Source organism: Trachinotus anak, unplaced genomic scaffold (assembly GCF_046630095.1).
Source record: "Trachinotus anak isolate AG129_WGS33_773 ecotype Australia unplaced genomic scaffold, CSIRO_AGI_Tana_v1 ptg000031l, whole genome shotgun sequence".
Taxonomy (NCBI): domain Eukaryota; kingdom Metazoa; phylum Chordata; class Actinopteri; order Carangiformes; family Carangidae; genus Trachinotus; species Trachinotus anak.
In genome coordinates this window covers 1,209,731-1,231,776 of record NW_027273882.1, presented here as the reverse complement: position 1 = coordinate 1,231,776, position 22,046 = coordinate 1,209,731, and the positions used below count along the sequence as shown (strand labels likewise).

Genomic DNA, 22,046 nt, shown 5'->3' with positions numbered 1-22,046 from the left:
GCAAACAGGGTAGTGACCAGGAATAATTACAGTCTACACAGTCACGTCACTTGAAAACTAGGGGAGATTTGGAGCAACGTGTTCAACAGCTTTCTCTGCCACCATCATGCAAACAACAGACGAGGGACTATTTTTTTGGTAGAGTTGAGTTTATCCATGAGTGGATACCGCAGTGAAGCACTGAAGCTGATGTGGAGGCTCACAGTGGACCTACACCCTACTAACACACTTTATATTTGTTACCTGTTTAATAGGTAATGGAACACATGGTTGTTTGCAGATGCTGCAGGGTCTTTTCTCCTGTGTTTCCACGACACTCGACTTTGTGTATGTGCAGGTGTACAGTGCTGCATTGAGTGAGTGAGTGAGTGTGTGACTGGATGTTTTTGTTGGCCAGCTTAGTTGAGGACATCGAGACCTGGCACAGTGTGATGCTCCAGCACTGTTTTACAGCCTGTGTCGTCATTCCTTAAAGGTTTATTCCCCTGTGGAAACGATAGATAGGACTTGTTATATGCCTTTGTGATCTACTGAAATTCTTCAAGCTCGGTTTTACCTGACACTATTGACCGCTTACGTGTCTGTTGGCGCGCGAGTACTACGAGATATGTGTTATTGTCCTCCTCCGGTGCAGTAAAGCTCATAAAAGTGACTCTTCGTCTCCTGGCCTGCTGGAGGTGTGGAGGATTTATGATGGAGTGAGTGAGAAAGAAAGGCGAGGAAAGAGAGAAGAGAAGGAACAGAGTGGGAGGGAGTGAAAGAGAGAGAAAGGGACAGAGAGCTAATGAGTTAGAGAGGACAAGGAACTGAAAGGGAGTGGGAGGTGGGGAAGGGGAGATGGATCTAAACGAAACTGAAGAAAGTGGGAACAGAGGACAGTTTGGCCGGCTGGGCCCACGTCTTTGTCCCACGTGTTTGTCTGTCTGTATTCATCTGTCCATCCCTGAGGGCAAGTCCAGTATAGCTCACCTCACATCAGCCTTACACCTCTCCTCCTCCTCCCCTCCCCCCTCCCCCCGACTCAATCATCTTAAATGAGTATGAAAACGACAGAAACAGAAAGAGAGAGGCAGAGTGAGGAGGGAAGGAGTGAGAAAGAGCGAGGGCTGAGAGGGGGAAAGAGTCACATCCGTTTCTATCCTCAAAAAAAAAAAAAAACGCTTGTGGGAAATGCTCACACGCTCACGCACACACGCTCACACGGGCGCGCGCACTCACAGACCTCAGTCATGCGTGTATGATTTAGCGCAGCACACAGCACCGTATGTGCAACCATATACCCTCCTCCTCCTCCTTCTCCTCGTTCTCCTCCTCCTCCTCCTCCTTATTGTCTCTTTGACTGTTGCATCTCCTCTCTGCTCTTTCGCTCTCTTGTGTGTCTCTCTCACTCCAGCCTTCCCTTCTTATCTCTCTCTCTCTCTCTGTCCTTCTCTCTCTCTCTCTCTCTTACTCTCTCGCTCACCCTTCCTCACTCACCCTCTCCCAGTTAGTGAGTGTGTAAAAGTGTGTGTGTGTGTGTCTGTGTGTGTGTGTGTGTGTGTGTGTGTGTGTGTGTGTGTGTGTTCTTGTGTGCATGTGCCGGGGAGCTCATTCTGTTCCGACTCCAGGCAGAAGATGGTAAGTAATGTCTTTCCTCCTGCATTTCTGAGAGAATGTTTACAGGTTTTTGAGTGTAGAGGGCTGTGTGTGTGTGTGTGTGCAGAAGTTATTTGTGAGCCTGTTTAATAAGTGAAGGATTTTGTATTATTAGCTGAGTGGGCATGGGGGTGGATGTATTGCGAGTGCAGTGTGTGTTTTGTAAACATAATATGTGCTCTTGCATACATATCTGTGCATGTGTGTGCTGCTGCTGATGTTGCTGATGGTGCCTGAAGGAGGTGTGCTGTCAGGCCATGGATGAGTTTAGGGGGTGAGGAGGGTGAGTAATGTAGCGATGGGACTGCTGACTAGCTTTAAACTAGCAGGTGGAGGGGGTGCACGATGAGGAAGAAGGGGCGGACGATGAAGGGGCTCGTGCGCCTGATATTGTGGCCGTGGTGTTTCTGTGGTGTTAGGAGGTGGCGGACACGGTTACATAAAAAGACAAAGAAGAGAGGATGAGCGTGAGCGAGAGAGACACTGGAGCAATCTCACAGGACTCCACGCTCCCTCAGTGTTTAAGTCATGCAGTCAGCCAGTCACTCTCTCAGAAACAGAAGCCACTCCATCCACATGTCCCCTCCTCATTTAGCTTCTGCTTTTATCCAGAGCTCCTTAAAATTTATGCAAGAGCAGAATAAGAAGCCCCTTGATCCCAATGCCTATGCTGTTATTCCTTGTCCCTGGAGTTATCATGCACTTCCCTCCAGTCACCAACGTAGCAGCTTAGCTGGAGCACTACTGTAAATGGAAATAGGGCAGTATGGATGAAGAAGTGTGGAAACAGCACCTTCAAAATCCATGACGGCTTTAAACAGCTGACAAGGAGAAGTAGCAGGGTATTGATGTAGCTGTGGCGAATGACTCTACCGATAGCTGAATGTCAGGTACAGCGATAGATTTGCAGCTTTATTGATGCTATGTTACACACAGGTTCCCACAGTGTGGGGAGAGCAGGTCCGTGCAGGCCAGTTAATGCCTTTTTATGTCTAAGTTGTTAATCCCTGCTATTTTACAGAGACAGTAAAACGCTGATATAGTTTATGTCAAGACAGAAAAATCCAATCTAAATCCAAAATGATATTTATTATATTTCAATTCACCAAAAACCCAAACAAGAATAAGGATGCAATCAATAGTAGTTAGCTTAGCTTAGCACAAAGACTGGAAACAGCTAGCCTGACTCTATGCAAAGGTAACAAAATCCAAATATAGAGCCATTAAAGCTCACTAATTATCTTGTTTACTTGAATTGGTACAAGTGTGAAAACATTTAGCCATTAGCCATTTTACAGACGATCATATGCCAGACTGTTTCTTGGAGGTAATGACTTCCTGGAGTCTCTGCACGTTGTCTGGTGAGCCCACTGAGTGTCTATATGTGCAGTGACATTAGACAAAACATCATCCGGCTGCTGCTCTAGAATTAAGGAAAATGTGAAACAACTGAAAATACATGACACAGGTTTTCTGGCATTGGAGACACTAAAATATTCATTTTGCACTGACAGATTTTTCTTTTACTTCTTTTAAGAAAATAAGACTTTAAAGATTCAACACAAGATGATTTCATAAGTTTTCTTTTTTTTTTTTTGGCAGAGCACTAAATCTTTTTTAAAAATCTGCTTCGTCCAATCTTTACGTGGCCTGAGGGGAAATTATAACATGCATGTCAAAGCTGGAGCACTTACCCTCCTCTCTGTTAACAAGAGAGACAACAGCTTTCAATAAGTGTATGGAAGAGACAGTGTGATATAAATTTAGCTGTGAAGAATGATTCGAGCCCGTTAAATGTCAGGTGTATGGGGACGGCGAAGGAGAGACATGAGTCATATAGAAAACAGGATGTATTATAATATGTGTGATGTATTGTTGCAGAGACCGGATGAAAGTAGCTGCAGCCAGAAGGAAAGTGCTCTTTTGTCTCTGATTAATGCACACATATTGAGCCCCCTCGCTTCCTTTATTTGGCTCGCAGTACCCATAGACCATTTGGGTCAAATTGCTTTAGGCTTTAAGTCAAAATCACTTCTGCTGAGTCCAGTGTGCTTGTTCATGTGTGCACGGAGTGTGTGCATTAGATGGGGTTTTTATTTTTTTGTTGTAAAGTCTAATAGATATGACAAAGTGAGAAAGAGTCATTAAACGTGTGCTCACATGAACACGCAAGCATTACGGACATGCATCTGTATATGTGTGAAGTTTGCGTGCATGGTGTGCGATATTATATTTGTCTTGAGTTACTCACGCCCACTGACTCTGAGAGTTTGCCTTGAGGGCGATGGAGAGAGAAAGGAAAGAGTACAAGAGAGCTTTGAACAGCAGAGAGACAGAAAGAGTCAGACAGAAAGAGAGGGAGCAGGGAGAAGACAGACAGGAAATGAAAGGAATGGACGAGACCGTCCGACCAGCTGTACTGAGCGTGCTCAGTCACCATGTGATGAGAAGCGGGGGAGACTGGTGAGCCGCATAACATGGGCCTGTCAAATCAGCTGTGGTAGTGCTCACTCTCCGCCACGCCGCCAACTCACTCAGTAGCTCATTAATTTCTAATACATGTAGACATGGAGACGGCCACGGGAGGGTGGTGATGAATGACCGGGGCTGGACGAGGGAGCACGCAGCACATGCTCCCGGTCAGCTGGGGTGGTTTGGCTTCTGCATTGTGAATTCCTCCTCACCCTTTATTTATTCCGGGGGGAGCAAGTTTTTGTTTTCAATAATCCGTTGTTTTCAAAGCGTAGGCACAAAACTTAAAATAAGTTGAAAGCACTGACAGCACTCACATTTCATTTGACAAGCAAAGACGGCAACTCATCAGAATCCTGCACAGTCAAGATCTGTGATACTATTCAAAAGATGTTTACATTGATCAAACTGATTCTGTAATTCCGTTCAGATACAAGAAATGTGTAATCCAATAACAGACCATGAGTTTCTCACATAGACACTGTAGGTCAAAGGATTGCAACGTCACTCCATTTCTCAAGACTGTTGGTCTGGTTTTCATAATTGAGGTTAATAGTGAAAAGTAACAAAGTGTTTACTCAAGTACTTTAAGTTAAATTTTGAGTGTTATATCACCTCCACCTCTGCCTATTGCAACATCACAATTCTGCTTACACGTCAATGCATCAGTGATAATAATCCAATATTATTATATATAACAACATAACACTGATTCAATTCAATTGATTAAATTTTTTTTGTATAGCGCCAAATCATAATATACATTATCTCGAGGCACTTTACAGGGAAAGGTCGAGACCTTACTTTGTTAAAGAGAAAAACCCAACAGTTCCCACAAAGAGCAAGCGCTCAGCGACAGGGGGGAGGAAAAACTCCCTTTTAACAGCAAGAAACCTCCAACAGAACCGGGCTCAGGGTGGGCAGCCGTCTGCCTCGACCGGTTGGGTTTAGGAGGAGGAAAGGGGGGGGGGGGGGGGGGGGGGGGGGGGAAGAGAGAGAGAGAGACCAGGAACAGCTGGGTTGGTAATGGTGTTATCAATAATAATGACAGATTACAGTGGTTAATAGTAATGATGAGAGAGAGAGAGAGAGAGAGAGAGAGAGAGAGAGAGAGCCCAGTGCATCATGGGAATCCCCCAGCAGTCTAGCTCTATAGCAGCATATCTGATGATCTGATCAATCTGATGTGTGAATACTTTAACTACTGATTCGTTTGGTAATATTTGCTGTTAATATTTTGTGGCTTTCACTTAAGTAACGTTTTGAATGCAGGACTTGTACTTGGTGTTTTTAAATTATGGTTACGCTACTTTTATTTACAGTAAGTAAACTATCACATCACTACCAATGCTCTGAATGGATCACACTAACTTTGCTCTCGCTGCCTCTGTCGGCGAGGTTTGGAAAACGACATCACAACAAGTGGCAAACTTTTCCAAATAAACTTCCGTTTTCCATAAATCGTTTCAAATGCTTGTCTCATTTGGCTTTCAGTGTCGTGAAACTATTTTGTGGTTTGAAGTTGTTTTTTACATTCGTGAGGCAGTGGTGGACTTTGCTATGTATATTTCCTCCACATTTTGCATCACATTAGAGAAGTTTCAAGTTACAAGTTACAAAACAGCAGTACAGGCCTGTATGCTGTTTTAACAGAAAGCTGCAGTCTATTGTACAATATTTATGATAACCACCCCTTTGGCAGAAAACTCACTGCAGCAAATATAAGTGATGGAAGTGAAGAGGACAATAATGTACATTCAGTGTTATTGAGCTGAGATTTCTCTCAACAGACTGTTTCCTTGCTGCTACAGGATTTAGCAGAACCTTGTTTAGTTCACTCCTGAGTTTCAATATGTTACCGCCTGTGGTTTCCTGCCAGTGTCCATTATCTGAGTAGTGAGTCTGATGAGGGCAACTACTGTGAATCTGCAGCATTTCAATTAGGAGGGATGGGATGACACTCCCCCCTTTAAGGAGTCAATTTATCATTTCATCTAAAATCTTACTGTTTGACGAGGAAAGGTCGGGAATCGTATAATGAACTTCCTCGAGCTTGGTTTTAATGCCAGCTATTATTTTGTTGTGAATAGATGTGATATTTTTATAATGGCTGTCCGAGTGATATGTCGTATTTTGAGTTGGAAGGTTTTTGGACCAGCAAGAAACCTCTGCTAATTCAGAAAGCTAAGCTTGTGTGTGTTTTTGTTTTTGAAATTTTGACCGTAGCGCAGCTGTCTTGGGCATAGCGCATGAACGGCATAATGGCCGCAGGTAGAAAAGAAAAAGAGAAATCCAAACTCTGATCACCTCTAAAATTTGATATAACCACATCAAAATGTCAGGAAATCTATGGGCAACAAGAGGCCGAAACATAACCTCCTTCCAGCCTCATTAGTGGAGTTAATAAAAGTCTTCATGTGCCTTTTGGTGGAGGCATTGTTATTAAAAGTGCCTTACCACAGCATGAATGAAAATGGTCCAATCATAGGTGACCCCAGTAGAGCAGTTATAGGTGATAGAAATAAATTATGTTGCATTTTCCTGCCTCATTTTATTTCCCGTGTGATTTCGGTTTTACACTGCGCCATGTTTGATGTCTTCTGTGTGCAACTCGATGGGACGAAGGGATATAAAGTTGGGAACATTTTGGATTAACAATTGGTGCCTGCGCTGATTGTAGGGCTCACTTACAGAACTGTGTATGGTGGGGTTTGCATGTTTTACCAGTTACAATCGATTGGACACTGTTAATTTTTCAGTCAATGTATGACCTAGCATAGCGTTAAATACTGGTGGAAGACTGCAGGTTGTTTGTGATATTGCAGGTGATTCCAGCGGTGCTGTTTTAAGACTCGTCAGACAGATAAAAAGAAATGCATACGTGTGAGAAACTGATACATTGATACATCAAATCAAGACTTGAAACTCAAATTAGCTCTGTGTTTTCTTCATTTTTTGTGTTATACTTCAAGCATAAGTAAACACTGTACATATGTCTCCCACACTGAGACATTTGCGCTCACACGGAGTGCTTACATCCTGGATTAAGATGAAGTGCATACGCAGGAGTGGAATAGTATACTGGCAATCAGTCAGATCTCAGGAAGGATTTACCAGGAGGATACTATGAACTAGACTGTTTTAAAAAGTGTTGACGTGCAGGTATAGACAGAGGACATGTGGATTCTCTTTAGCTGTCAGGTCTGTTGAACATAAACACTCACACTCCACAAACACACTTTAATTTAAGATGATAAGAAATTGACACAATGTTCAAAATGTGTGATGTTCCCTATGAAACCTGTTCTCCTATTGTTCTGATGGGGAGTGAAACCCCATGCAACTCCTACCTGCTGTCCTGACCTGACCTGTCCTGTCCTGTCCTGTCCTGTCCTGTCCACCATGCCCTTGGCTGCCCCCGGCCCATCCGAGATAGTCACACAGAGACCTGATGTCCTCCCGAAGTCTGCTCCACCCGTCAGTCTCTGTGTGCCTCTGTCTGCCTCCGCCCCCTCCTCCCCCCGCTCCCCTCTGCTCAACCCGGCTTTGGCTCTGGTAACCCTCTTCTCTTCTCCCCTCCTCTCTCTCTCTCTCTCTCTCTCTCTCTCGTGGCACCAGGCGCGGCTCCCCTCCTGTTCATCCACCCTAAGCATTGCTGAGGTACTCCTGCATGTGTTCTAATGCACCGTTACGGCCGTCATCATGGCATTGGTTTCTACTCCCTCCCTTCTCCAACCGCACCTCTGACCTCCTGCCTGGCATGATTGCTTCCCCTCACTAAACCTCCTGTCTTTTCTCTCTTGTGTGTGCTGTCCTGCCTGATACACACCTGCTGTCTCTCTGTGGGTTTTTTTTTTTTTTTTTTTTACAATCCTTTCTGTTCCTCCTCTGTTTTTGTGTGGATGTGTTCTTGTTATGTTTTTTCTCTGATTTTTGTCTTGTAGTTAAGCGTCCCGTTGCCCTCATCCCGGTACAAGTTCTGTATCTAACCCTTGCCTTGTTTCCACACTCACACACCCTCCAAAAATAAACACACCTCCATCACTTGGCATATTCCTCGACTGCATTTCAACCTCAGAGCTGAAGTTGAAAGATGCCTGAATTATGTATTTGAATGAAACTGATATTGCTTGCACAAACAAAGTGCGTTTTTCTCCCTCTGTTAACACACCTCAGTTCCTTTAAAGGGGCCTCTCTCTCTCTCACACACACACACACACACAGCAGCTTGTAAGCAGAATAGGTGCTGTATATGTGCAGTAAGCCTTTACAGCAGTCTTGTGCTTGTTACTCTGGTCATGGCCCAATGACTCTGATCTGTGAGTGATAGAGACATGGTGTCAGTCCAAGGGCAAAGAGTAGTGCTGACACTTGTCCAATTGATTACCTGTAATCGTGCAGTAATGTAATTTGGAAAAGAGTTCGGTAGCGAATTTGAAAAATAACGGTCATGTTCACTTTAATCTCATTTCATGATATTTTAGCTTTATTTATCTTTTTCCAAATTCAAACTACAGCAAAATAATCCAGTCAATTGCCTCTTTTCCTCAAAGTAATTATAATGTGATTACTATTTTCTTATCTGTATAAGTTACAGTTCAAAACTAGCTCATGAACAAATCAATATAATTGGATTACTGTAGTCTCATTACCTGTGAACTCTGTGAGTCTCACTGATGGGCCAGTAGTTCCAGCCAATATTAGCTTATCATTGAAAATGCATCAGAAACACCATTATACTGTGCAGTATGTTTGAGGTCATTTACAAATTTATTTTATGTGTATAATGCAGGCTTACCTGGTTCACTGTAGTTCAATATATTTGATTATTGTTTGGATTTTTTCAAAGTTGAAAGGCTTCATTTTCATATTTTTGTTTTGTCATCTCAATTTTGACATATTTTTGTAATATTTATCTTGTTGTTTATAGCTATCATCAATACTAACATTATTTTCCAATGAGGTTTATTGTTTGAAATTTGAAATATTTTACGTGTAAAATGCACAGCTCAGCTTATGTCTCGGTTACCTGGTTTTGATAACCAAATCCATATGAGTCTTGGCAAAAATGGTGTTTTTGTTTTCAATTCATTGGTTGTGCTGTCATTTTAGTGTAATCACCTAAGTTCTTATATAAATGAGATTTATTTTTGCTTTATTGTAAATGTGAATCATAATGGTTAAAGTACAGCAAGAAAAATCCAAGCATCACTTTCTTTCCTTAAAGCGACTGTGATCCAGTTACTGTGCTGCTAGCAGTATGATTTAAGGTTCAATACCAAACAGGTCACTGTAACTGGATTACTGTAGTGACATTACTTGTAATCTGTTGCTCCCATCGCAGCTCGTCACATGTAGCCAGAGAGAGGCCTTGGGTAGGGCCAGAGGGGTCAAGCACTCACTTGGATTAACTTCCACCCAGCTTCCACTTGCACACACACACTAACTGAGAGACGTGTCCACAGTACTCCACAAACTGGTTCTGTTCTTCATCCATCTTTAGTTCTGTTGTGTTGATGGTGGTTAGTGTTTTCTAGAGACTTGTTTGCCACATCTTTTTATTTTTACATTTCCTTTGATCCGATTGCAGAGTGTATGTCAGGTTAGTAATGGTTTAGTTCTGGGATGTGTGTGTGTGTGTGTGTGTGTGTGTGTGTGTGTGTGTGTGTGTGTGTGTGTGTTTGCATTTGGGTGCTAAATGAGGAGACTGTGTGTGCAAATGTTTTGCCACTAACTGATATATTGTGTTGATCAGGGTGGGTGTGCATGCTTTGTTACCTGCACATGTGTGAGTATGTGTGTTGCATGAAGGTGAGTGACTATCCTGTGGCTTCCCTCAGGCCTCACGGAGAGAATTCAGGGCTCACCTGGATGAGGTCATCACGCTCAAGTCAAGGTACTCTACCTTGGACCAGGTAAACTCGCTAACCTTCTACCAGCCTCTTCTCTACCAGCATGCAGGCCACTGGCATCCCACAACGCACCTCACCACACTAGTGACAAACACCAACACACACAACAAGCAGGCAGAGAGGCAGCGGAGGGAGAGAGCACCCTGCTATAACACGTAGCACTGGAGCGCATTAGCTTGCTTAAGTTCATTGGCTTTGCTGACAGTCAAAGAACAGTTACTACATACACAGAATATTGTAGCAAGAGATACAAGAGGAAAAAAAAAAGTTAAAATCCAGATAAGTTTAGATGTCACAGTGCGATAGTTCACAGTGGGTTAATATTGCAAGCTCATAGACCCGGTTTACACCTGCAGTCTGTATCTGTGCATCTTATCTGGATTAGAATGAAAGGTGTAATTGCAGAAAGCATTGTAATGCTATCGGATCATCTAGACCACATTTGGAGGGTGGTCTGGCTCACATTGTGTTGAGATCTCAGCCAGATGTAGATGCCACATGTACAGTTCTGTACATTCTTAGCAAAAAAAATAAAATAATGCACAACATACCTTGCAAAGCTGCAAGGTCACATAACCATTTTCCTCCAATCTCAAGCAAGCAAAACACTACAAATAAATAATTCCTCTGCAAAACAAGATTAGGTAGGGATCATGATGCAACAATACTTTTCTTGACTTGAGATTCACTGGTCCACCAAAGTCCTCCCACCTAATTTGCATATTGAAATCTGATCACAATGTGGATGAACCTGAGATAACAAGAACAGTTATCAGCTTTTAATGCAAAGGCCGGTGATCTGATATTGTTATCCAGATAACTTAAGCAGATACAGACCATATGTTAATACCAGGCATAAATGGGATCATAGTCTTGTTCTATAAACCAAAAAACACATATTTTACACTTTTCCATATAGCGGATTTGTACAGGGGTAGATGTCTGTTGCATTATTAATTCAGAGCTAGGTTTAGAAGGGCGTGGCGGTACACATAACAACACAGAGGGCGAAAAAACAAAGATGGACATTTGATCACAAGTCAGGAGAATTTGGATATTGTTGCCCCTCAGAAGTTGCCCTGTGTATCACCACGTTTAGAGGTCAGCAATATTCCTCCCCATTGCCTCTCTCTTGAGATCTCCACCAGCACTCATTCTCTCATCCATCCCCCACCAGGTCATTTGATGTGATTTGTGTATCGGTGGCTGGTGATGTTGTGTTGTTTTCTCTGCAGAGGATGTGAACGTATATGTGTGTACTGCACATATGAGTGTGTGTTTGTGTGTGTGTGTGTGTGTGTGTGTGTGTGTGTGTGTGTGTGTGTGTGTGTGTGTGTGTGTGTGTGTGTGTGTGTGTGTGTGTGTGGTGTTGGGTTAACAGATGAGACATTGGGCTGCGATTGGTCCAAAAGAAGCCTGAGTGCATCACAGTCGGTGGAGAGAGCAGAGGCCTTTGTCGAAACACACACACTTCCTCGCCACTGTGTCACTCTTTCTCTTTCCCACTGTCGCCCCTCCCTCCCCGCCTTCCTCAGGCTCCTGCCATCACTCCCCAGGGAGGAGGACTTGGCTCTGGATTGCCACAGTAGCATTTTGTCCTGCCCTCTACCGCTTCCCTCTGTCGCTACCACTCCAGCATTTTGTCCTCTGCCATCCCTCTCCCTTTCCTCGCTCCGTCCCACGGCACGAGGCAGTTGAAGCCGGTTGAAACAAGCCTCCCTGCCCTGTCACAGCCCTCTCATCCTCACGGCAGACGGATAAATCTTCCTCTTTTTGCATAATTTGTCTGACAGCTCCTTTGTTTTGTGCTGAGCTCAGCACTGCGGAGGTTGCATCCCATCATTTCCTTGAGCGTCTCCTCAGCCGGCCGGTTATTGGCCCCATCGATTTCCCCCGGGGTGGCTCGCAGCCCCTGGGCTATGTGCCTCGCTGACCTGGCCACACTCACTATTCTGTGTCCGTACACACCGCCACCGTTGCCACCCGCTCCCCAGCCCATTGATCTTCCTGGCAGATCTCCATGACAACCCGTCGTCAGGCTGTTTCCGCGGCGACAATTGGGTTGGCGTGTAGAGTGATTAGTGTTTCTGGCATGGAGGCTGGTGCTTTTGGATTTGTGTGTGTGTGTGTGTGTGTGTGTGTGTGTGTGTGTGTGTGTGTGTGTGTGTGTGTGTGTGTCTCTGCATTCCCAGCATACTGCAATGTGCCATGAAGACCAGTGAAGGGTTGTCTGGTCCGAATCCTCAGATACACACACACTCAAGCACATATGTCAAGAATGGCTTTCACTCACTTTATTTCTATTTTGTTTCTTTATTTTTGCTCACTGAGGGAGTTTCCAAACCTGTTAAACCTGCTCTCTTTGTGTTTGTGTGTACGATGTGTGCGTGTTAACATTTGCATCCCTCATCCTCTTCTCTCACTTGGTTGGTCTCTCACCAGCAACAGGGGATTGTAGCAGAGGGTAGATTAGAAATGAGTGTGAGAGTGTTTGACAGTCTGCTTTTTTGCATTTCCCGACCTCCCCCTCTATATGTCTAAATCACCCCATTCTGCTCCTGAACCCATCCTCCACATATTCTCCTCACTTCCCAACACACCCCTCCTGTAGTTTTTCCACTGTGTTCATCTCCATATGCAAACTGTCTCCCCCCATGGCTCTCTGATGGTATGATCTTTTCTACTGAGCTATTTTTTGCCATACTGACTGAGGTCCTGTTTTCCACATGTGTCAGTCTTAGTGTCATCACTCCACACTGCATCAAGGTTTTTAGCTGTGTCTTAGTTTATGGTGACTGTGTATTTACTGCATTAATCCTAGCTGCAAGAGAGATTAAAGATACATTACTATAAAGGAGTATGTGAAACTGGATGAGGAACTGGAAAACTCGTGATTCTTGTGGTTTGTCTGTGTGTTTAAAGAGACCAGCTAGGTAGAGAGATTCTGATGTAATTGTTCTGCGTTAATTGTGTCATTTAAAAAAATTTTTTTAGATGTCCTCTGTAGTTCTTTTTAGCAAGGTACACCTTGTACGAAAATCTCCTAGCTGTCGATCGTTAGTTTTCATATGTGCTTTTCAATGTCTGCAAGTTTGATCTGTGTCTTGCTGTAGCTGTATTTAGCTCCCTTAATCCCCACCTTTGTCTTTTTTCTGTCTTTTTTTTTTTAATCATACCTCTCGCTCTCTCTATATACGAAGGCTCTGCAGTTGTGGCAACCACAGCTGGCGCCATCATGGACGTCCACTGGAAAATAGGTTGTGCAAAGAACAGCTGAGCTATAAAAACAGATAACACTGTCAAACTAGTTGACACAAGTCTTAAACTGTCTTGTCTGTTAGCTGTCGTCTTTTCTCTGCTCTCATGTGTAAAAGATTTGTAACATTAGCTTGGGAAGGGAAAGCTCAGTTGAACAAACGGGAAGGTGCCTCTTAGCATCGCTAGGTAGGTCACGACAGCTACAGGAGAGCTGCGTCCGTGCTACATAGCTTATGATAAATGCGTCAGCCTCTCTCATGAGAGAGCAGCAAGTCAGCCTTGCTGTAAAATCGTCCCAGTGGCCACTTCCAATACTGCAACAGAGAGTTCACCTGTGGCCAAAAAGCAAAGCAAGAAAAGACACATTTGCAACATAACTGTTGATAGGACCCTTTAAACCATTGAGATTTATTATATTTGTCATGGCACGACCCTAATGCACATAAGCTCTAATGCACATGAGCAATGGGCCGCACAACTAAATTAGCATTATGAGCAGCTTTGATTGTAATGAGTAGACATCATCTTGGAGTCAGATTTTATAATCCAGCCATGGCTGTAACATGAGGTGGAGGTCTCAGTTAAATAGAAAAATGGATGAAATAGTTCTATGAGCAATGTATATAAAAGTATGATCAAAATAATTCAATATTTGGATTTAACAGTGATAATAAGCTGATTAAATACTTAGATAACCTGATAACATTAGCTCAACCTAAATAACTGTTATAACTTCACTTTGTTGTTGAAGTTATTACCTCAGGGAAAACTGTTCTTGCAGCAGCTAGTAAAAATACAACAGAGGACATGCCATGCATAAATTCATAAACACGCAGTCACAAAATATAAAAAAATAAACAAACCGGACCCAGAGGCAGGAGTCAAAACAATAAGATCAACAAGTTTGCAAAGTTCGAAATGTGAGGTAGTGAGGTACAAATAATTCACTGACATTACATCCCAGTCAAAACTAGCACAAAAACATAACACCTGTAACTGAATTATTTTAAGTTGACACTCTAAGTCAAAATGTGATCAGCTGTTCATCATCACAGCCGCCCAAGACCTCCAGTATGGCTGCCGCGGGTTGGGTTAGGCCGCCTGAAAGCCCTCAACTCTTTCTATTTATCTCTCCTTCTCTCTCTTTCTATCTATCCCAGTTCTCTCCTCGCTGCTCCTCTCTCTTCTCCTGCTAGGGCTGCTTGTTGCAGTGGATGCCTGTCTGTCTGTTTGTCCTACCGTCCGTCCGTCTGTCTTGTCTTGTCTGTCTGTCTGTCTGTCTGTAGTGTTGTGGTTGCCGGGACAGATGCACTGATGCCTGTGATTCGATGCTTTATCTCCACTAGCTCCAGTGTAGGTTGGAGGGGCTTAAAGATGATCGCAGGAGGACCTTCAGCTCTCGAGTAACTATCCCGCCCCCCTTTCCCCTCCCCCTCCCCACCCTCCCTCTTTGCCCTACCCTCACCCTCCTCCGAGGAGCGCGCAAAACAATCGCCCCGCTCTGTGCCCCCCTCCCTCCCCCCTCCTCCCCTCCTCTCTTCCTCCTCGCTTGCCCAGCTTTCTCTCCAGCTGTCGCTCACTCTCTCTCTCTCTCTGTGTGTCTCTCCGTCTGTCTGTCGCCACTGGTTCTCAGACTGTCTGTCATTCACTCTCTGTCCAGTCTGTTAGGATTCTTCCTTTCTCCGTCTCCCACGCACACTTCTCTGTCCCTCGTTGTTCACTTTCTCTGTCCGTCTCTCTTCCTCTTCCTCCATCTGTCTGTCTGTCTCTGTTTCTGTCTCTCCGGTTAACATGCTCTGCTTTTCAGTAGCTATGTCTGGTGTGCTGGATGTCTGTTAAGTAGATGCCATCAGGCCGCTCTAGTGGTCTTTATTGTTTTTGTTCTTTTCTTCCTGTTTTCCCTCCTTTCTGCTATGTCTCGGCTCTGTAGTTTAGTGAAGTCTGTCTAGTCCGTGCTTCCTGTTTTTGTTTCTTTTCTTTCCGGGCTGTGGGACCACATCACGCTGATCCTCATCCTTCCACCCCCTGTCTCTCTATCTGTCTAACTACCTGTCTTTTTCTATCTCTCTGTCTCTCCATCCCTCTTCTCCCATCATTCCCACCCACCCCGCCCGCCCCACCTCCCATCTCCCACCCTCTCACCTTGGCTGTTTGGTGCCCAGTGGTGTCGCAGTATTAGCTTAGCTAATGGCGGTGAGGGAGGGGAGGAGAGAGACAAGGGTGGGTGGGCGGGTGGGTGGGTAGAGAGACCTTCACCTTCACCATGGGTGTTTTGGTTCTCCATACACCACACACACTGCCCACACCCAACTGATGCGATACCTCCAGGTCACAGAGGTTATTGAGATGCAGCAGTTGCAACAAAGGAAGGGAGGACTGTCAGAGCTCGCAGAGAGTGAAAGAGCAGACAGATAATGACTGAACAAGCAAAGCAGTTATTTCAGTCGACACATCTGGACATAAAGGTAAACAGACAGTCAGGCCAGCGAGTGGGCAAGAAGACAAACAGAGAGCTAAAAACACCCTAGCCATGTGAGAATCATGCCCAACTGACAGCAGATGCACTGGCTGTAGCTTTTTACAGCTCAGAGACGAGTAAATTCAAGTAACTGCCCTCAAGTCTTACACAGACTGTAAAATTCTGGCACTGAAGTTCATTTTGGCTAAATTTATATACTTTCATTGCACCCAGCTCATCCAACTGGGCCTATATTTGTGTAGGTGTATAAAGGATAATGATACTCTAATTCTGTGCCAAACTTACAGCCCGATAAACTGCAGCCTGTGATTCTCTTTTACTTATTTAGTCTCTCCCTAAGGCTGAGCTTCCCAAAAGCATGTTGATGCCGTAACACAGCATCTCCTCTACAAAGAGTGTTAAAACTGTCGTTGATCATCTTAACATCAGCATGCATCAATGCCATGTTAGCTTTGTGTAAATACCCTGATTGAAGCAGGAGGTTGGCATTTTATCCGTGTACCACTTCTACTTGGCAGTTGCCACCTACTGTACGGCCTCTTGCTTTCATTTGCCACTAACCTTTTGCACTTGAAGAGTAACTTGATGCTCGGCTTTAAAGTGTTTCACTGCTCTCTCTGGCTGAAAGCCTCAAATCTGTTTCCACACACCCAGCATCGCTGATGAGTGTGGTCAGAGGTGCACGAGCACACCTGCACATCACTGCAGCAAGATGAGAAATCTTACCTGGTCAAATCTACATTACAATTTTAAACAGGAAGAGGGTGCTGTTCTTTCAGTACATTTAAAACAAAAGCTTTGATATGGTAGCTGTGTCCAAATTCCAAACCATACGCAAACATTTTTGAGTATGTAGTGTGTTCACAGTGGCAACATTAATTATACTGAGACACTATTGTCTCGCTACACATTGCACAGAGGAAATCAAGCTGGTCACAAGCAGGAAAAACTAATTAAGAACAGAGGTAAAATAGGTCTAAGAGCATCTCAGAAAACAAAGGGAAATGTTTTTCTTTCCTTTTGTAAAGTTTAATTGACAGTAACTCTCCAAAGTCAGTGTTTGATTGTTGACAGCAGAGAGACAACAAGAAACATGGAGCTACAGGGGGAACAAAGATCCCCTGCCGGAATCAAACTGGGAACACTGTGGTTCAAGACAAGGACCCAGAACCACTGTAGGCCATCAGGGAGCCCTGGTTACTTTTACAGTAACTGCAAAAAACATAATACGATGACAATTCATGCTGTATATGGTTAGTACAGTAAGTGCTGTGGAACAGGGACACAGCAACCCTGGCAGATGACTGTGGCTCAAACCACTACCACCCTCACAGAAAGAAGCAGGGTTTATGGGAAATGTGGTCATAATTTTAAGAAATAATAAATGTCAGATCACTACTAATTGTCCGCATTATGTTCTTCATTTGTTTTCATAATTATACTGAGGTGTTGCCCTTCAACTGGCGGTTATTAATTGGTGCTACTGATCTCTGTTCACTCACTGTGGACGTCACAGAGCTGTGGTCTTAAGATGGTTTTGGGAAACTCAGCCCAGTTTTAACCCACTCTGCTCTCCTCCCCTCCTTGCCATAGATTATACAGAGTTAAGCGCTAGTGCAGCTACCATGCAGCATCAGCGATTTCCACAGAAACCTCACCGTTCTGCACCACATCTGAACAGCCACTATCTATACTCGACACTACATTTCCACTACATTTGATGTTACACTGTAGCACAGTTAATACATCTGTTATGACCTTGTGATACAATATTGTCACTCTGTATGTTGTTGCCTTTGTCCGTATATTCAAGTGCTTTAATCTAACAGTAGCGTGACCTGTCAAGTGTATTTTATCAGTGTGAATATCACCTGTGATACGATGACGTAGTGTACAGTAAGTGATGATAATGGTAATGCAGGAGATGCAGCCATCTCCCAACAGCAGGACAAAGTGCACAGTGTAGTGTGACACGGCTCTTGCCAGTGCTTCTGACTTGTTGTTGTATAAACAGCTTCTCATCTCAAGCATGTCAAAAGAGCAGCCCGGTTTATCTCAAATTACCACCACCTCTGCTCTCTCTCTCTCTCTCTCTCTTTCTCTCTCTTTGTCTTTGCCCTTCGTCTTTCGCTCCCAATCGCTCCCTCCATCTCTAGGTGCAGTCACGATGCAGCAGCAAAGAAAATATCCTAAGATCAAGTGAGTACTAAGCTCCCGATTCAAAAGCGCTCCCTTTTCTGTGTGTCGTATCTGTATGTCACCAAGTGTACTCTCAAACACACAAAAATAGATTTTAAATGAGCATGTGATGTGACAATGCGAGCATGGTTTGTGTGTTCTGCTGTGTGTGTGTATGTGATGTTTTGCCAGAGGTTGTTAAGCCTCATGTTAAGCATCAGAATATGCTGTTGAAGCGTAAGTGTATGTTTAAAGGAGAGAAATTGGGTCAAGGGAAATCAAAGCACAGCGCCCATTCTTCGCTGTGAGGCAGAGAGGCAGAGGCAGAGCGAGGCAGAGGGAGATAAAGAGAGAGAGGGAGAGAGAGCAGATTACACATTAGTTACACCTTGCTTTGTTCCTTTTACCTTTGGAATTATTAGAGAGGTATTATTAGACCAACATGGCTGCTATCGAGCACCTCTATCATCCAGCTGGTTTCCACATCTTCTGCAAACAAACAGGACTATTTCTTGCCAATCCCTCTTCACAGCGTTCAAATTGTGTCATTACACATATATACGTATATGCACCAAAAAAAAAAAATCATGTTAATCCAGTTGTCTTGGTGATATTAGTGTAGAAACACATTAGATTACATGTGTTTATTTATTGTACTATTTGTGCATATCATGTCCTGGGTTTGGGAATTTGCCCTGTACTGCTACAGCTGCAAATCCAGTGTGCTCAGATCAGTTTGAACGCCTTAGTAGATTTTTTTTTTTTTTTTAGGTTTTCTGGTGGCTCTTGGGCTAAAAGAACATTTTTTAAAATGCAGTTTTTTGTCTCCAGAGATAGTTGAGTGGTTTAGTTCCCTGCCTTTGCAGCCACATGTATGTCTCCACTGTCTCAGGATTGAGTCCCAGCAGATTTCTTTCTCCTCTCTCTCATCTTTGCTGTCAACTTTCAAAATATCTAAATTAAGAATTAAAATGCTAAAAAAGGGGGGGGGTAAGTGGCCTGCCCAAACTCCTGGGGGAGAAAACAGCACTGTTCAGAAATCTCAAATTACATGATGTAGTGCGTGTCCTCTTTTCATCAAACTCAGTCAAGATTTTCTGATTCTGAGAGTCTACGTCTGAAGAAATCACACACTGTCCTCAACTTAGTGCGCTGTGTTTACAGCATTTTATTTCAGTGTGCTGTATCTATGTCAGTTTTTGCTAAAAATTGTACACTGCAATTCCTTTGATGGAAATAACACAAAAAATACCTGCTAGAGAATAAAATATTGATGATTCCTAAATATCCAACATCATAAAAATATATATTAAAAGAACAATTCTTTGGGATCTATGTAAAAATTATTTTATGCTATTCAATTACATAGAAAATGAGCTCTCAAATATCAATATCAACATTGTCCTTGGACTCTATTAAGTGTTTATTAATTAGACAATAATATGTGAATCACAGATGGAGTCATATTAGACAAAGTATGTGCACTGTCACCATTTTGGGATATGGTTGATTTTATGACAAGCATGTCATGCCTGTGTATGTAATGTCACATGTCTTCTCAGGTCACAGTGCAGTGGACATCACCAAGGTGGCCCGGAGGCACCGCATGTCCCCCTTCCCCCTCACCTCCATGGACAAGGCCTTCATCACTGTGCTGGAGATGACCGCTGTCCTGGGCACTGAGATCATCAACTACAGAGGTGAGGAGGACAGATGTTTGGTTCCCCTTTAACTGTCATCCTGTCTGAGCAAACAAGAGAACCCCAAAGAAAGATTTCCCTGCAGACAGACCCTCTTCACACCCACACAAATGCCCCACATTTGTTAATCTTGCCCCTTGACATCTCCAATTTACCTTCCCATTGCATCCGCTGACATCAGCGACTGAGCCTGCTGGGATGTTGAGGTGTCACACCTTTCAGATCGATGCAGAAAAATGCGCTCGCTAAGTTCACATGACAGCGTTTTAAGCGCTCTCTGTCCACGACCGGACACTTTACTGAATCAGCAGCCTCTGTTCTGCAGGCCACAGTGTCAGTCACACACAGTCAACTGCAAAGATCTCATACTGTACATAACAAACAAACCTTCCCTAATGATCCATAGGCTATGTCCTGTGTGAACCACCCATGCATGCCTCTAGTTCACAGCACACAGATCTCTGTGTATTTAAGCACATTTTGTCACACAGCAGACACACATTTATGCTTTTCTAAAGCCCCTGTCTGGTTTCAGCCTAGAATCATTTACATGTTGGAAATGAAAAGTGGCCCATGGTCTGTTCACTTGGTACATTTACTGTTCCCTATGATAGGTTTCAGGTTTCTTCATTGTTGAGGAACATTTATGGAGCAGAGTGGGAGTTCTGCTTAGCAAACCTTTGGATTCTCCTGCACCTATAGTGATATCCAGCTTTACACCTTAGCCATAAGATTTCCGCTGTGTGTTGTCTGAGTGCAGATGCAGCTGAGCCTAATTGTATTTTCAGAATTTTCTACATCATTACAAACAAACGTCACGCATTCTGTAGCTAATAGTGCCCCTGAATGTCACCAGAACTTACTGATTGTGTCTCCTTCATCTCAGTGATATTTATCATGGTCTACATGATAAACTAGACTCTCATCAGTGTTATTCTCAGGAACAGCAGGCAGCTGTTTTCTGTGAACAAACGTTCCCAACAAGCTAGTGAACATCATGCAGAACGGAAGAGCATAAATATTGGACTTATATTCATTGCATGGCTAAAAACATGAATCCAGTTGAATGTTAATGGCTCATATCTGCTGGAGGGGCATTTCACATTAATGTTTAGTCTTTGTAGTCACATGTTTAAGCTGCAGGTTATTCTTTTGTTTTTATAATTACCTTTGATTCAGTAAAATGTATTTTAATGCATCTTAGTAGTTAAATCTTTGCTTTATATATACAGTATGTAAGTCTAAAAAGACATACACTCAGAGGTTAGTTTAGCACCTGAGGGTCTAGTCATCCTTCTGGTAGAGTGGCCACAGCACCAGAGGAGGATGACACACAGTCAGGCTTCGGGCCAGAGGGGAAAACATGCACTCTTTAATTCACCTCTGAAGACGAGGTAGCAAGGACTGGGGGCAATAATGGCCTGTGGCGCACATGACTTCTAGATCAATGATGGTAGAAGGAACACTCTGTCTTTTCCCAAGTGTAAAGTGATGTTTCATGTTCTTGGAAAAGGGGAGTCAGTTGCAGGATTCACAGGCGCACAGCTGGAAGGAGGATGGAGGGGTAAGGACGAGAGGAAGAGGGGATTTAAGAGATGAAATATTTAGACAGACAAGAGCTGGAGCAGCTCCCCTGCTGGATTAAGAGGGGTCTGCACATGTGTGTGTGTGTGTGTGTGTGTGTGTGTGTGTGTGTGTGTGTGTGTGTGTGTGAAATGTGTACTTTGTCATAGTGTGTTAATGGGTGTACATGCTGTATGTTTTGCATATCATGAAAGTTTTTTGAGGTCAAATATTTAAAGAAGTGTAAGTTCTTGACAGTTGTGAGACAGGCAGGAAAGAAAATAAGTGTATTTCCCAAAATGTTCCTTTAAATCCCATCTATCTTTATGCAAGAGAACAAACATGGGCGTTGCATGCATGGTGTCAATGTGCAGATGCACATGCATGTATACGTTTACGTCATACCTCTACTGTCTTCTTACACGTTCAGATTTGTAGTGGAGGATCATTTGGTTGGTCGATGTCGCCATGCCTTGTGCTTCAATGATCATTTTGTAACCTTTTTAAAACCTGAACATACTGTAAGCGATGTTCTGCAAAGCATCTGTTCAAACACACTCTGCTTCTGCAACAAGACATCACCTCTGTTCTATTTTTATGCACGACTCAGCCTCAGCACATGGTTTTAACAAGCTGTTTAAGTGGCAGCTTGGAAGGAGTAAAATACATCTCAGATGAAATGCTGTTGACTTAAAAAAAAAAAAAGAAAGATGTAAGGATTGGACATGAGCACGTGTGTCTTCCTCTGTGGCTGAGATGCATTATGTACAGCAGCTCGTTATGACTGGCAGCTGATGTGTGTGGGTGTCTGTGTGTGTGTGTGTACATGCATCTTTTTTTTCCCTTCAA

The 22,046-nt window shown here is 43.5% G+C and overlaps 1 protein-coding gene across 8 annotated transcripts in view; it reads left to right on the top strand.

Annotated features, from left to right (window-relative positions):
- gphnb (gephyrin b) overlaps positions 1–22,046 on the top strand; it is a 145,362-nt gene that overhangs the window by 112,550 nt on the left and 10,766 nt on the right. For 3 of the 8 annotated variants that reach the window (XM_071467721.1, XM_071467717.1, XM_071467716.1), the window contains exons 9-13: positions 7,726–7,767; positions 9,948–10,022; positions 14,624–14,680; positions 17,913–17,955; positions 19,497–19,634. In XM_071467721.1, coding sequence (XP_071323822.1) covers positions 7,726–7,767; positions 9,948–10,022; positions 14,624–14,680; positions 17,913–17,955; positions 19,497–19,634 — 355 coding nt within the window. The remainder of the gene's footprint in view (positions 1–7,725; positions 7,768–9,947; positions 10,023–14,623; positions 14,681–17,912; positions 17,956–19,496; positions 19,635–22,046) is intronic. The other 5 variants (XM_071467723.1, XM_071467722.1, XM_071467718.1 and 2 more) reach the window with 4 other exon arrangements.